This window comes from Monodon monoceros, unplaced genomic scaffold, assembly GCF_005190385.1.
Source record: "Monodon monoceros isolate NGI ecotype Baffin Bay Population unplaced genomic scaffold, NGI_Narwhal_1 Super_Scaffold_15, whole genome shotgun sequence".
NCBI classification, from domain to species: domain Eukaryota; kingdom Metazoa; phylum Chordata; class Mammalia; order Artiodactyla; family Monodontidae; genus Monodon; species Monodon monoceros.
In genome coordinates, this window is record NW_021703771.1 from 66,543,667 (window position 1) to 66,559,157 (window position 15,491).

Here is a 15,491-nt window from a genome sequence, read left to right on the forward strand (position 1 = left end):
AAATCAGTTTTATTCCATGGAAGTAAACAAGAAAGAATCAGGAATATTTCCCACATACCTATCTTTTCAGACATACCTAAAAGGAAGCCAAAAAAAAAAAAGAAAAAGATCACTTGACATTTCAGAGAAAACTCTAAGCTAAAGAGTCCGCTGCTTTACACGCAGGCAATTCTTAGGTAACTGAGAGGCACTGAGTGTCAGAACCCTTGCCGGCCTGGCCTCCTGCTTCACTGGCACTCCTGTCTGGCTGGCTGGCTATGCTGCGGTGTAAATCAAGGGATTATCAGATTGACCACATGCCCTAGTCTTTTGTTTCTTTGTTTTTGTTTTGTTTGGGGAGGGAGAGAGGAAAGTTGACTGGAGCCCCAGAGATCTATGAAAAAAGAAAAAAAGAAAAGGAGGAGGGGGGAGAAATGTGCAGTGATAAGTGCTTTCTGTTGTAAAAGTTATGACAGAAAATAAGAGTTTGATTCTGGCAGAAACAAACTGGCAATGTGGGTCAAGGATTAACCCACAGGGATGCTGGGATAACATCTCCTGAGACATGTCTCTAAATTACATCAAAAACTTCTATGAAGGATGTGTAAGTATTATACAAGCAGCAGCAACAACAATTGTATGAGTCCTGTTACTTTAACCTGATTTGCATGAGTGCTGATGAATAAGGTCCTCTACATGTATGGAGAATGATATAAATATCAACCATTTGCTTCAACATATTCTGAATTTAAATAACTGTAAATAGAATAATTCAGGAAGTACTTTTAGCTGTTGGTGCTTTAAAGCTGATCGCTCTCTCAATTTGATAATTGAGAAGAGAAGCTGTAATGACAACTAAATAAACATTATTTGCTTATTAAGATAGTGTGTATACTAATGAATTTAATGTTGGATTTATTATCCAATTTTTTAAAAAGGTACTAGATATACTAAGATTACCTTGATTTTATTGCAAAAGGATTACAGGGGTAAGGGATATTAATTAAATTCAAAGCTTTTTACAAGTTTCCAAAATTATTTATGTCATTAGCAACAAGTCCCTATTTGACTGTTGCACTTCAGATTTTCAAAGTGAAAAGGGTAAGAAATCTCAAAATGCAGGATTTGAATTGGGCTTGATGATCTGTAAATTCCTGTCTTTCTTTGAAACTTTATGAATCTTAAATTTTTTTTAATGTGATAATGAAAACATTCTTTAAAATATCCCCCTTTAATGTTTGTTTTCAAAAGTTTTTTTTTTTCTCCTAAAACTGTAACAGATGAAGCCTCCCACCGTGATCGGTCAATTCCACACCCTTTTCTTTGGGTCGGTCCGAATGTTCTTCCTTGGGGTGTTAGGCTTTGCAGTCTATGGGAATGAGGCTTTGCACTTCAGTTGTGATCCAGACAAGAGAGAAATAAACCTCATCTGTTACAATCAGTTCAGGCCAATCACTCCACAGGTAAGTGTTTCTGTGTGCACAAATGTAAACCTTACTCCACACCAGATAAAATTGTTTTCTTTTTAAATGTAAAATAATGTCATAATAAGATGAAGAATATTCTAACAGGTATTATTTCTAGAATAATTACCTTTTTAAAATATTAGCTGTATATTTCAGGTAAATTAATTTGAGTTGGTCAAGAGTTTCTTCCAAGTCCAGCATCCTATTATCTATTGATGTTAGAATTATACTCCAGGCTTGTAATTAGAAATGGAAATTGAGTAGATACTAAAATAACATATTCCATCATTATTAGTAATTGGTAGGTGATGACAGTAAAATATGACTACTTTTTTACAATTACTAAGTGTTTAAAATTTTAAACTCTAAACATCTTGGTAATTAAATGAGATTATGTCCAGCATTACCACCTTCATTATATTATTTTTATCCTCATAAGACTTACAAAACTTAGAATTTTTAAATTAGCCTCTATTGAGGGTCAGTGAATTATGGGTTTTTTTAGTGTGTTTTTTCATTACGTGTTGACTGATTTGACTGAGATATTTCTGACATACTTTAGGTGTTCTGGGCATTACAACTAGTGATTGTCCTGGTTCCTGGAGCTATTTTTCATCTTTATGCTGCATGTAAAAGCATCAATCAAGAATGCATTCTTCAAAAGCCCAACTACACTGTGATTTATATCCTCTCTGTTTTATTAAGAATTAGTCTAGAAGTGGTAGCATTTTGGCTTCAGATTCACCTCTTTGGTTTCCAAGTAAAACCTCTCTACCTGTGTGATGCTGTGTCTCTTCGGAAAAAATTTACTACCATAAAATGCATGGTGCCAGAACACTTTGAGAAGACCATTTTTCTCATTGCAATGTATACATTTACTGTAATTACAATAGTCTTATGTGTTGCTGAGATTTTTGAGATAATATTTAGAAGATTATGCTTTCTAATTAAGCAATGACCAAAAGGTTGATTACCTACTGTCATGCCACAATTATTTATCAACCATTTTTATTTAGTTTTATCTCATTCAGTGAGTATCTCAATTTCAAACATAAATATCTGTTCTTCAAACTAATCTCAGTGTGTCTAAAATTTATGTCTAGTATAAAGTACAATACTCAGTTCTAAGGCAGAGATTCTTTTTCTTTTTCTTTTTTTTTGCGGAACGCGGGCCTTTCACTGTTGTGGCCTCTCCCGCTGAGGAGCCCAGGCTCCGGACGCGCAGGCTCAGTGGCCACGGCTCACGGGTCCAGCCGCTCCGTGGCATGTGGGATCTTCCCGGACCGGGGCATGAACCCGTGTCCCCTGCATCGGCAGGCGGACTCTCAACCACTGTGCCACCAGTGAAGCCCCAAAGAAAGGGATTCTTGAACAAAACCTTTGTTCCATTTTAATTTTGTCACACATTAGGAAACATACATGGAACTAATGTTAACTCATTTTTAAATAGGACTTTTACAGAGTTCTTTCATATACAACATCTTAATCAATCACAGTATTTTATGGCCAGAGAAACTTTTATTAACTCTTTTACACAGAGTAGAAAAATGAGGCTCAGGGAGATTAATATACGCAATCCTAGGATTCAGCTTTCCTAACTATAAAGCTATTTCCCTTTCCATTTAACTATGCAGCATAAACTTTGAGGATGTAATTATTGTTGTATTCATGTAAAATAAAACTTATTTAAGTGCAAAAGTTGTCAATTAATTATTAAAAGAGTCATTCTATAATTTGATGACTAACTTGAAGAAATGGATCACTTACATTTTTAATATTATACTCATACTGTTCTCTTGAAATTTTAAATATTAAATGATATGGTAATGTGGCCACCAAATAAATAAAAAATGCTATGGAAAATAGTGTGCATGGTTTCCTTGTTGCTTGTTGGAAAAAAAAAACCCTCTGTGCTCATAGATATCCTACAACAATAGTTTCTATATTCAAGATTATTGAAATAGTAAGTTATATTTATACTAAGCCAGACTTCCTAAATAGCTATGAAATGATTTCAAAGGCAATTTTTAAAACTTTTTATTTTATAAAGGAGTATAGCCGATTAACAATGTTGTGATAGTTTCAGGTGCACAGCAAAGCGACTCAGCCATACATATACATGTGTCCATTCTCCCCCAGACTCCTCTCCCATTCAGGCTGCCACATAACATTGTCAAAGGTAATTTTATATTAATTCAGTGCATTTCCTTTTATCTGCCTGCCTTACCAAGAATCATGTCCATATGATATCATTTAAAAACTTTATGTATGACTGCCTTGTACTGGTGCTTTATTAGGGAAATAAGTATAGTCAGTCAAAAACTGAGGTTTTCAATTTTTTCTTAAGCATTATTCAACTTATGGTTGATATCATGAATTTCTACATTAATTTTTAAATCATTGAGGCTTCCCCACAGAAAAGCACAAGAAAAAATCCAATTTACCTTCATTCAACAAATAGCTGCATAGTATCGATTATTAAACATGTACCACATTAAAAGTTCAAATACAAAGATAAACAAGATGTAGTACCTTTATAAGATCATATTCTAGTGAGGGGCACAGTGACATGACAAGAGGCTGGGGGCTGTTGGAAATAGCCCCCTCTGAAGGGAAAGACTATTTGCTTACTGTTTTTGTTTAGAATCACTGGCCCTTAGTGATAATAAGCAGCAACAATGTCTAGTATGTTTTATTCTTATTTTTAAATTATCTGTAGATAATATACCCTTTATTGCCTGTACCTAGGGTGGACTCCTCCAACCAATTCTCCCACAAACACATACATCTTCAATATGGTTCATATTTTCCTGCATCTTTAGAAGGCATGTAATTTTTTATTGGATACCAGACATTGTGTGTTTTACCTTGTCGGATGCTGAATAATTTTGTCTTCCCATAAATAATTCTTAAATTTTATTCTGGGGCACAGTTAAATTACTTGGAAACAGTTGATCCTTTGTACTTCCTTTTAAGCTTTGTTAGATGGGACCAGTGTAGCCCTTACTGAAGGGCTAATTTTGCCCCGTTACTAAGGCAAAACGTTTCTGAGTGCTCTATGAGATGCCTCTTTGGTGCTTTGGAAATGTTATCTTTCCACCATTCTCAAATTCTTGAATTCCTTCCTCAAGCTGGTTGACTCATTGTCTTAGTCTATTTGGGCTGCTATTACAAAACACCTAGACTGGATAGTTTATAAACAAAAGAAATTTATTTCTCATAGTTCTGGAGGATGGAAGTCTGAGACCAAGGTGCTGGCATGTTCAGGTTCTGATGAGAGCCATCTTCTGTGTTACAGACTTATTGTATCCTCACATGGTGGAAAGAAGGCCAGAGAGCTCCCTAGGGTTCCTTTTATAAGGACACTAATCTCATTCATGAGGGCTCCCTCCCCATGACCTACTTACTTCCCAAAGGTCCCACCTTCTAATACCATCACATTGGAGGTTAGGATTTCCAAAATATGAATTTTGGGGAGACACAACATTCAGCCCATTGCACTCATGGTTACAACAGAAATTGCGTAGCTACAGGAAGCAGGTTTTTGCTGTGCCCAGGGAAAGAAGGGAGAAGGGGCAAAAAGACGTTCTTCTTGTTTGCCCCTCAGGATTTTTCTAAGGGAAGACCATTTTTTAAAAAAACCAACAGACCTCCCCTTAATATCATTGCCCATTCACAGGCGAACAATTTGATTTATTCTTATGCTGATTCATCCTAGGACATTGTCAAAGTATGTTCCTTTTTAAGAGGATTTCTACCCTAGCTGTTGGAAAAAGTAACTATTCTCAGTTCTGTGCGAATCTTGGGTATTGTTCCTTTTAATCCTTTCAGGTAGCTCTTTTTCTGCAAAGATGTTTAAAGATGTTACATTGATCAGGACTCAGTCGAAGACCCTTTACAGATCTCTGGAGCTCTCTTGCTTTGTAGCTTCTCCCTCTAAGGTAGTCTGTCCTATGAAAACTAGCCTCTTTAGCCCTGGACTCTCTCTCCTCAACTCACAAGGAGGAAGGATAGCATTTCTAAGCCACTAGAGGAACCCTGGTCACCTCTGCTTCTTTTAAGTAAACAGTCCATATTGTTATGTGTAAAGATACAGATCCTGTGAGAGTTGGTTTGGACAGTCTTTTCAATTCCTTAATGATCTATACTATTCTATGATTTCATTTTGTTAGTAAGTATAACAGGATTGTTAGCACACAGCTGTACACTCCTGGATAATAAATGCTACATAAAAATATAGCATTTATAAAATAGAAGATATTTAAATATATGTAATACAGTTTAAAATATAAAAACTGATTTTTCTAACTAAACTGCAAATGTAGCAAAAATTAATAAGAATGTCAAAGCTAAACAAATAACTAACCACTTGAAAATATATTTAAAGTTATTCCAGAAAAAGTTGTTGGGTCAAATAAGGTAATTCAAACTGAAGTTTTTCAGTTTGTTTATAAATGAACAACAGTCAGAATATTACATATTAAAACCTATAAGATATTGTCAAAATTGTAGTGCATGGCCAATTGACAGTGGAAAATACATTTCTTTTTAAAAAATAAACAATAAATGTAATTCAAACAGCAAATGTAAGAACTTCAAAATAAAACTAAGGAAAACAAAAATAATAAGAATAAAGACAGAAAGTAATAAATTAGAAAAAAAACAGCATACGATGGATAAATCCAAAATTGTTCTTGAAAAAACTATGTGTGGCATATCAAATCAAGTGTGGAAGTATATCCATATAAGATTTTATAATATATATGAAGTTATATATTATCACTTGAAGTACACTGTGATAATTTAAAGATGTATACTATTAAATACAAGACAACCAGAAAAACAACAAAATTTTAGCTACTAAACCAACAAAGGAAATTAAAACATTCAATTAATCCAAAAGATGACCAAAAAGACAAAAAGGGAAAAAAACAGATGGGACAAATTGAAAATAATAGCAAGGTAGTAGAACTAAGCCTAAAAATATCAACAGTTACAATAAATATAAAGGTCTTAGCACTCCAAACGAAAACAGGGATTTCTGACTGCATTTTTTTTTTTTTTTTTTTTTTGCGGTACGCGGGCCTCTCACTGTTGTGGCCTCTCCCGTTGCGGAGCACAGGATCTGGACGCGCAGGCTCAGCAGCCATGGCTCACGGGCCCAGCCGCTCTGCGGCATGTGGGATCTTCCCGGACTGGGGCATGAACCCGTGTTCCCTGCATCAGCAGGCGGACTCAACCACTGCGCCACCAGGGAAGCCACACGTTAAAAAAAAAAATCCAGATCAAATTATTAACAAGACCCCATTTTAAATATGTAAAACATTTTAATATTTTTACAAATAAATAATAATAAAAGTGGAAAAAGATATATCATGCAAACAGTAAGCATCAGAGAGCTGAATTAGCTGTATTAATATGAGAAAACTCAAGCAGATTTCAGGGCAAAGAATAATGACGGGGATAAAAGAGACATTTCATAATGATCAAAGTATAATTTCATTAGGAAGCATAACAGTTATAAATGTGTAGGCCACCAGTGCCAAAATAGAAGAAGCAAAGCCTGCTAGAACTGAAAAGAGAAATAAATCCAATTATAATTAAAGATTTCAACATTCCTCATCAGTAATCAATTGACAAAGTAGAACATCAGGAAGGAAACAGAACACAAACATTACCAATACGCAACTTGAACTAATTGATATTTAGAGAACATTCTTACTAGACAACAGCAGAATGTACATTTTTTTCAAGTGCAAGTATAACATTCACCAAGAAAGTTCATTTTCTGGGTCATGATAAAGTCTCAATGACTTTGTTTAATTCACAATAGAATTAAACTAGAAATTAATAAAAATAAGATATCTGAAATATGCCCAAATATTTGAGAAAATAACAATACATTTTTATTAACCCATTGATCAAAGAAGAAATTACATGGAAAGTTTTAAACTACTTTAAACACAATTTATCAAAATTTGTGGAAAGCAATTAAAACGGTTCTCGACAGCATTTTAAAAGTTCTATATATTATGTTAGAAAAAAGAATTTTTAGCTTCCACCTCAAGAAATTATTTTAAAAAACAGTTTAAATACAAATTACATAGTAAGGAAATAAAAATAAGAGCATGAAACACTGAAATAGAAAACTGAAAGACAATAGAAAAATCAATGAAAGGAGAAGCTGGTCTTTGAAAAGATTAGTAAAACTGACCAATTTCTAGCTAGACAGATTGAGATAATAAAAGAGAAAATGAAAATTACTCATATCATAAATGAAAAAGAAAGAAACATCACAACAGAACATTTAAATGATTATAAGGAAACACCATGAATGATATTACACCAATAAGTTTGATAGTTAGATGAAATGGAAAAATTCCTTGAAAGACACATATTACTAAAAACTGACTCAACAATAAACAGAAAATATGAATATCTCTACACCTATTAAAGAAATTGAATTTAAAATAGAAGCTTTCCCAGAAAAAAAAACATCAGGCCCAGATAGCTTCGTTGGTGAATTCCTTCAAACGTTTAAGAAATAATACTTCACAACCTCTTTTAGGAACTAGGAGGGACTATTTGCCATGTCATTTAACGAAGCCAGCATAACCTTGATATCAAAAACTCTTAGCAAAAATAGTCTAGCATATGGAATCCAGCAATATATATAAAGATAATACATCATGTTCAAGTGGGGTTTATCCCAGGAATGAAAAGTGTTTTTAACAGTCGAAAACCAATTAATGTAATTCAACTAGATTAATGGAATAAAGGAAAAAAATCACCTAGTCATCCTAATAGATGCGGATAAAAGCATTTGATTACATAACACCCATTTATAATGAAACAAACAAACAAAACCCCAAATCTCTCACTGTAAAACGGAACTAGCTAAACTTGATAAAAAGCATCTAAAAATACCTACAGGAAATATCCTATTTAATAGTGGAAGAATGAATAATTTCCCATATAATCAGGAAAAAAGGTAAGGATGTGTACTTTTACCACTTTTGTTTAACATTGAACTGAAGGCCAATGAGACTAAACAAAACAAAAATTACATATATATTTAATATATACTTATTCAATAAATTCAGTAAGACAAAAAATAGAAGATATACAGATTAGAAACAAAGAAATATCATCTTTAGTCACAGACATAATCATGTAAATAAAAAATTCTAAAGGATGTGCTAAAAGTTACTAGAATTTGTAATTAAGTTATCAAGATTGAAATTTCTGTAGAGCAATAAAAAATGAAATTGAAATTTTAAAATAAGATTTACAATATTATTCATTAAGTATGAAACAGGTAGAGATAAATTTTACAACAGATATGCTAAACCTGTACAATGAAAACTACAAAATGGTGTTGAGAGAAATTAAAGATGTTAGGGCTTCCCTGGTGGCGCAGTGATTAAGAATCACCTGCCAATGCAGGGGACACGGGTTCGAGCCCTGGTCCAGGAAGATCCCACATGCCGTGGAGCAACTAAGCCCATGTGCCACAACTACTGAGCCTGCGCTCTAGAGTCCGTGAGCCACAGCTACTGAAGCCCGCGTGCCTAGAGCCCATGCTCCGCCACAAGAGAAGCCATCGCAATGAGAGTCCCATGCACCGCAACGAAGAGTAGCCCCCGCTCACTGCAAATAGAGAAAAACCCACGCACAGCAATGAAGACCCAACGCAGCCAAAAATAGCTAAAATAAAATAAATAAATTTATTAAAAAAAAGAAATTAAAGATGTTTTAAATAAGTGGAACAATAAACCAAGTTCATGGTTTAGAGACCTTAATCTTTTATAACTTTGGTCACTCCAAATTAATGTGTAGATCCAATACAATCCCAGTCAAAATCCCAGAAAGCTTTTGTAGAAATTTATAAGCTGCTTTTAAATTTTATATGGGATACAAAAGACCTAGAATAGCCAACATGATTTTGAAAAAGTAAAAGACGACTTACATTATGTATTCTCAAAACTTACTACAAAGGTACAATAATCAAAACAGAGTAGGGTTGGTATGCAGATAGGCATATTGATTACAGGAACAATAGAGACCAAAAATAGTTCAGCACATACATAGTTGTTGTTTCTTTTAATTCTCCAATTTAATTCAATGGTGCTGGAACAACCAGATATCCATGTTGAAAAGAATAAAAAGCATTTTTTTACCTTTACCCCTGTCTCAGCCATGGATGTGTAAATGGACCTGGCCAAGTCATTGGTCATCTCTTTCAGTCTTCTGATAGCAACTGTAGGGGAAAAAAACAACTCTATTTTAGGGGATGCTAAACAATCAGAATGTGAGTCTCATATACTGGAAGACAAATGTCTACCATAGAGAGTGTACCCAAAAAAGACAGCTATAGGTGTATATACTACCATTATTACATTGGTTGAGCTCTGTCATTTCCCATCAAAATATTGGTGACCACAATTAGAACAGAAAGTTTTGCTGTGAGAAGACCACGAGTACACTGGAGTCCAGGGAATGGTGCAGAACATTTACCTTTTCCCACCAAAACACCAGTCAGTTCTGGTCTCTCTCCCTTTTCTTCTTCCTGTGGTTGCTCCTATCCCCTATCTCTGCCCTCCCCTAACTTGCCAAGATTCTAGCCCCAACCTGTAGGGTGACATCAGGTCCTTCAGCAACTGATCAGAGTTGGATGGAAGAGAGTTAGGTCCTTATTCATAGTAAAATATCAGTAAATTCTTAATTGTAAATCATCAACCGGAAAAATCAACTTCATGTTGTTAATATTCACCTTGTTTACACTCACACTTACTAGCTGTGACCTGGTGCAAGTTAAATAAATTCTATGTGTCTCATTTTTCTCACTTGTAAAATAATGAAAATGATAACACCTTCTTTGCAGGGCTGTAGTAAAGATTAAGTGATTTAAAGTCACTAGAAACATGCCCGATACACAGTAGATACTTGGCAAACTGCTAGCTAGTTATTCTTGCTTTGTTGTGGCACGGAAGAGGTGAAAGAATTCATATTTGGTGAACTTAACTTCAGTAGCAGGAAGTGCAGTTTCTGACCAAGGCAATCAGGCTAGAGGATCTGACTTGAAGAGAGTGGAGAAGGCTTAAAACATCAGCCATGTACTGATGATTCACTAGGGCACTGGCCCTCAAACTTGAGTGTGCCAATTTACTAAAGACCTTTTAAAAATACTGGTATGTAGGATCCAACTCAGAACAGTTAAATCCGTAAGCCTGGGTGGGGGTACCTAGACATGAGCTTTTAAAAAATTTCTGGGTTGGGGCTTCCCTGGTGGCACAATGGTTGAGAATCTGCCTGCCAATGCAGGGGACACGGGTTCGAGCCCTGGTCTGGGAAGATTCCACATGCCGCGGAGCAACTGGGCCCGTGAGCCACAACTACTGAGCCTGCGTGTCTGGAGCCTGTGCTCTGCCGCGACAGTGAGAGGCCCGCGCACCTCGATGAAGAGTGGCCCCCGCTCGCCGCAACTAGAGAAAGCCCTCGCACAGAAACGAAGACCCAACACAACCAAAAATAAATAAATAAATTGATTAATTAAAAAAAAAATTTCTGGGGTGAACTTTAAGGACAACCAAAGTTGAGAATCAAGGACTAATAGGAAAGAATAAATGAGACATCATAAGGACAGAGAGATGATTCTGCTTTGCTTCATTAATTTCTCTACCAATCTAGCAACTTCTGACTGGATAGTGGGAATAGAGCAGGAGAAAGAAACCATACTATCTTTGTCTGTTCCAGCTGCTATAACAAAATACCACAGACTGGGCAGCTTATAAACAACAGAAATCTATTTCTCACAGTTCTGAAAGCTGGATGGTCAAGTTCAGGTGCCAGCATGGTCAGGTTCTGGTGGGAGCCCTCTTCCAAGCTGAGGACTGCTGATTTCTCATTGTATCTGCAAATGGCGGAAGGGCAAGCTAGCTCTCTGGGGTCTCTTTTATAAGGGCATTAATCTGATTCATGAGGGTTCTGTCTGCATGACCTAATCATATGCCAAGGGCCCCACCTCCTAATATCATCACCTTGGGCATTCAGTTTCAACATATGAATTTTGGGGAGACACCAGTATTCAGTCCATAGTACATACGTTCTCAACTGGTAATGAATGTGTTGCTGAAATTGGGGAGAATACAGAACTCAAGTTTCTTGTAAAACAGGTAGCCCGCTAACTAAGGTGATGTACTCTGCAAAAAGGGATAGACAAAAATGTGGACTGGAGACAACACAAGGACACAGAGTAGGTTCTGCTGAGCTTGGGGGTGGGGATAGGGTGGAGTGTTGATTAGAAAATAGTAGGCAGAGGGAAATTTCAGAGCTTGAGATCTTGTTTCTTGGAGATGGTGTGATTCCAATGAAAACCAGTTTTAAGATGAACTCTCAAAACTGGGGAGTGAGATAAAATAAAGAAATAAAGATTAAGGTTACTGGAGGAGGTAAATAAAGTGTAAAGTCCTGATAGCATGGGCTGGAGAGGAGAGAAAAAGAACTGATGACGTCACTGATGGTAGAAGGAAAAGTTGATGCCTACCTACAACGGTATGAGTCGGCAGCATTGAGCAAGAACTACTACCTGAACGCCTTATCTGTGCATTGACAAGATAGTAGCTGTCAAATGACTTTGCAAATCTCTCATTACTCTCCAGAAACAAACGATCTACAAATTATTCATTCACTAGTGTATATGCTCTCCAGCTCAGAACAAAAGCTCGATTTTCTTTAAGCTTAATGTGTTAGTATTTATGTTGAAAAAGTAACTGGCTATTTTATCCAATGTGCCCATACAGAAGAGTGTAATTTAAAATGGAAACACATCGTCTCTCATCTTACGCAAGAATTGAATTGAAAGTTTCTAAAATTAGAAAAGCTTCTATGGACGCTATTAATATAATCTGAGGTACTGGAAACGATAATTCCTGAAGGATGCCAAAGGCAATTCATGTCTTTACCTTTTCTTCCAATCAACAAACATTATTTTCTTTTTGTGTTTCCCTTTCTACCCATCCTTCAGCCACAAAAGGCGGGTAGAGGCTGGAAACAGAAGAGAAATAAAACAAAATCTCTTCTCCCTCCGGCCAGCGGCCAGCAGGGAGCGCTGGTGCCATAGGCGGTATCACAGCCAAGCTGCTCCACCTCCTCTGGGCTCTATAACTGCTACGAGCCAGGCGCACTGAGGTTGTCCCTGCTGGGAACCCGTAGTTGCCTCGACGTTGCTGAGCAACGGGAAAATGGGCGGGATTTGCCTGCGCGTTAGTGCGCGCACCCTCCCAGACGGAAGCGGAAGTGTCGGTGGCCGGCGAGTAAGAAGGGCTTGTTCCTGGAGTGGAGATGGCGGCCCTTGCTCCGCTCCCCCCGCTGCCCCCGCTGCCTCCACAGTTTAAGAGCATACAGCATCATCTGAGGACGGCTCAGGAGCATGACAAGCGGGACCCTGTGGTGGCCTATTACTGTGAGTCTTTCCGAGTCGCCGCGGCCTTACTTACCCCCCGGGGCCCACACACCACCCCCTGGTTCTTAAGGCAGGCCCCGCTCCCCTAGCTTTAGATCTGAGCTTTGACCTCTGACGTGCCCTGGGAATCCCTTGGGGCCCCTCCCTCCTCAGGGATCTCCGCCTTCTCTCCGCCCCCTCGAAGGCCCCAGAAAGGCAAAACTTCGAGAGGACCATGGTGTCCACGAACTACCCAGTCTTGTGCTTAAATATTTTTAAACAGAATACTTGGGCTCATGAACTCTGGAACACACTGTTCTAAGGGTTTTTTTCTGCGTGTACACACAAGAGGCTCCTATCGCCACCAGGGAATCCTGATAATAACCTGGGTAGTTAAGTAATTGAGTTGGAGCTAAAACGAAGGTAAGTGTCCCAAAGACAGTAGTGATGTGGACAAAAGGAAGATTGACTAGTTGAAACTATAGTAATAAGTGCAGGTGAATTAGAACAACATGCAAGCGCATTCAAAAATTCATAAATGGAGAGTAGCTGCTACAAAACAAGCACTTGGATTTGTCCATTCCCCCTTCTGCATTCAAACTACCCTGTCCCACCAATGAGAATTTATAGTCTTGATTTTGAATAATACCTGGGGTTGAGACATTTGGTAGCAATAGTCTCGCTTTGGTTGACTGTGATGCTTATAATCTACAGGTGATGAAAAACACAGATTAACTTTGTTGACACTTTTTCCTTTGCAGTAAAGAGAGTAGATCCGGTAAACTTTATTTCATATTCCATACTCTAATGTTACTGCAAATAAAACACGTGACTAAGCAACTATAAAGCTTCTGAAAAGGATTTTTAGCCTTGAGAAGCTCAATATAATGTGTCCTCTATTGTGGACGTTATAAGATTAGCTAAAAAATGGTCCACTGTCATCCCTGCCATACTCCAGGTGACCCCATTTTCATTTCTCAAATTGCAAGCCTCTTTCAAACCTCCACGTTCTTCACTGTCTTGGACCTTCTTCCTTTATTCTCCAATTGGCAAACTCCGTATGATTCAGGGTCTAACTCAAATGTCACCACTTCTGTGGGCAGTAAGTTGATTACTCTCAAGGCTTTACCTCAGCTTGTTCAAATCGTAGCAGCATTTTCCCATTATACTTGTTTTTGAGGTTCCTTAAGTAGGGACCATTAGTCTTTCATTCAGCTTGTATTTATTAAGATTCTACCTGTATGAGCATTACCAGGAACTGTGACTACAGTTCCTGCATTCATGGAACTTACATACTATGGGGTGGGGAGATTAAGCAATAAAATGAGTATATTATATAGAATATTAGAAGGTTACAAAGAAAAATAAAGCAGGGAAAGTATAGGGAGTACCAGGAGTAGGGTGGTAGGAAGTGAGGAAGGGATTTCATTTTTAGACTGGTCAGGGAGAGCTTCACTGGCTTCACATCTGAGCAAGACTTGAAAGGAGTGAAAGGCAGGCTTTGCATCACCGGGGAAAGAATACTCTCCATAGAGGGGGTAACAAGCACAAAAGTCTTGCTTGAAAGAGGATCAAGGTGACCATTGTAACTGGAGTGATAGAGCAAGGAGAAAAACGATGTGATTAAAGTCAAAGAGGTTATCTCTTATAACAATGAAACAGGAACCCTTGATTCTGTGTAAAACTAATCCCTGTTTATGGGTTCTGTATTATATACCTTTGTGACTGCCCAGAGACCCTTTATTTCCCGTGTCATTATCTTCTCTCTTTTGCTATTTCTTTCTAAACTTGCCCTAGTTTCCTTTATTTAAAAACTAAAAGGAGCTCTCACTGTGACATTCCCCTAAAGTTGCAGTCCTGTTTGCCCAGCCTCAAAGATAAGCTTGAAATAATTGTCTGTAGTTGTCTTTACATCCTTATCTAATAGAACTTTTTCAGCCCATTGTGGTCTGGTTTTCATGCCCATTATTTCACTGTAATTGCTCTCAGCAGGGTCATGAACAAACATTTTTATTGCTAAATCCAGGTGACACTTGAAAAATATTTTTGTTATGAAACATATGCATGTTAAAGAACATATATAATGTATGTAAGGAACAGTAAAATGAATGCTAATGTACTCACCATATTTGCTGCTATTAGACTTATATTTTTGCTGATCTGACGAGTGTGAAATGATGTCTCATTCGAGTGAAATTTGCAATTCACTGAGCCTTAATAAAGTTGAGCATCTTTTCATATTTTAATTAACCATTTGTGATTTCCTTTTGAAATACCTATTTATTGCTTTTGACCGTTTTTCTATTTCATTGTCTTTTCTTAATAATCTAGCTACTGATCCATTGGTATATGCGTTGTGATTGTCTTCTCTAAGTTTATAGTTTGATTTTTCACTTGATTTATGAAATCCTTTGATGTGCAAAAGTTTTTAATTTTAAAATATGGCCAATTTATTAATCTCTTCCTTATGGTTCATGTTCTGATTTTCTAGGCCTTGATTTCTTTTTGTGTACTTTATTTGGCACTTTGCCTTCCTGAGTTTGTAGGTTGGTGTCTTTCATTAAATTTAGAAAATTTTCTACTATCATCTGTTCAAGTACTGC

The 15,491-nt window shown here is 36.9% G+C and overlaps 2 protein-coding genes across 2 annotated transcripts in view; both read left to right on the forward strand.

The window, feature by feature from the left end:
- The first annotated feature begins 544 nt into the window (after positions 1-544).
- GJE1 (gap junction protein epsilon 1) lies at positions 545-2,403 on the forward strand. Its single transcript, XM_029223470.1, has 3 exons — positions 545-583; positions 1,260-1,442; positions 2,008-2,403. Exons 1-3 carry the CDS (start codon positions 545-547, stop codon positions 2,401-2,403), a joined length of 618 nt encoding a protein of 205 aa, XP_029079303.1.
- Positions 2,404-12,734: 10,331 nt separating this feature from the next.
- Positions 12,735-15,491, forward strand: part of VTA1 (vesicle trafficking 1) — a 65,366-nt gene continuing 62,609 nt past the window's right edge. Inside the window, exon 1 of the mRNA XM_029223930.1 lies at positions 12,735-12,909. Coding sequence (XP_029079763.1) covers positions 12,789-12,909 — 121 coding nt within the window. The 5' untranslated portion in view covers positions 12,735-12,788. The remainder of the gene's footprint in view (positions 12,910-15,491) is intronic.

What these genes read in the sequence shown, in the direction of transcription:
- GJE1 (XM_029223470.1), top strand. Translation starts at nt 545, where the DNA reads ATGTCTCTAAATTACATCAAAAACTTCTATGAAGGATGT. An exon ending in AAAACTTCTATGAAGGATGT is followed by an intron (nt 584 to 1,259) that starts GTAAGTATTATA and finishes AAACTGTAACAG; the next exon opens with ATGAAGCCTCCCACCGTGAT. An exon ending in TCAGGCCAATCACTCCACAG is followed by an intron (nt 1,443 to 2,007) that starts GTAAGTGTTTCT and finishes GACATACTTTAG; the next exon opens with GTGTTCTGGGCATTACAACT.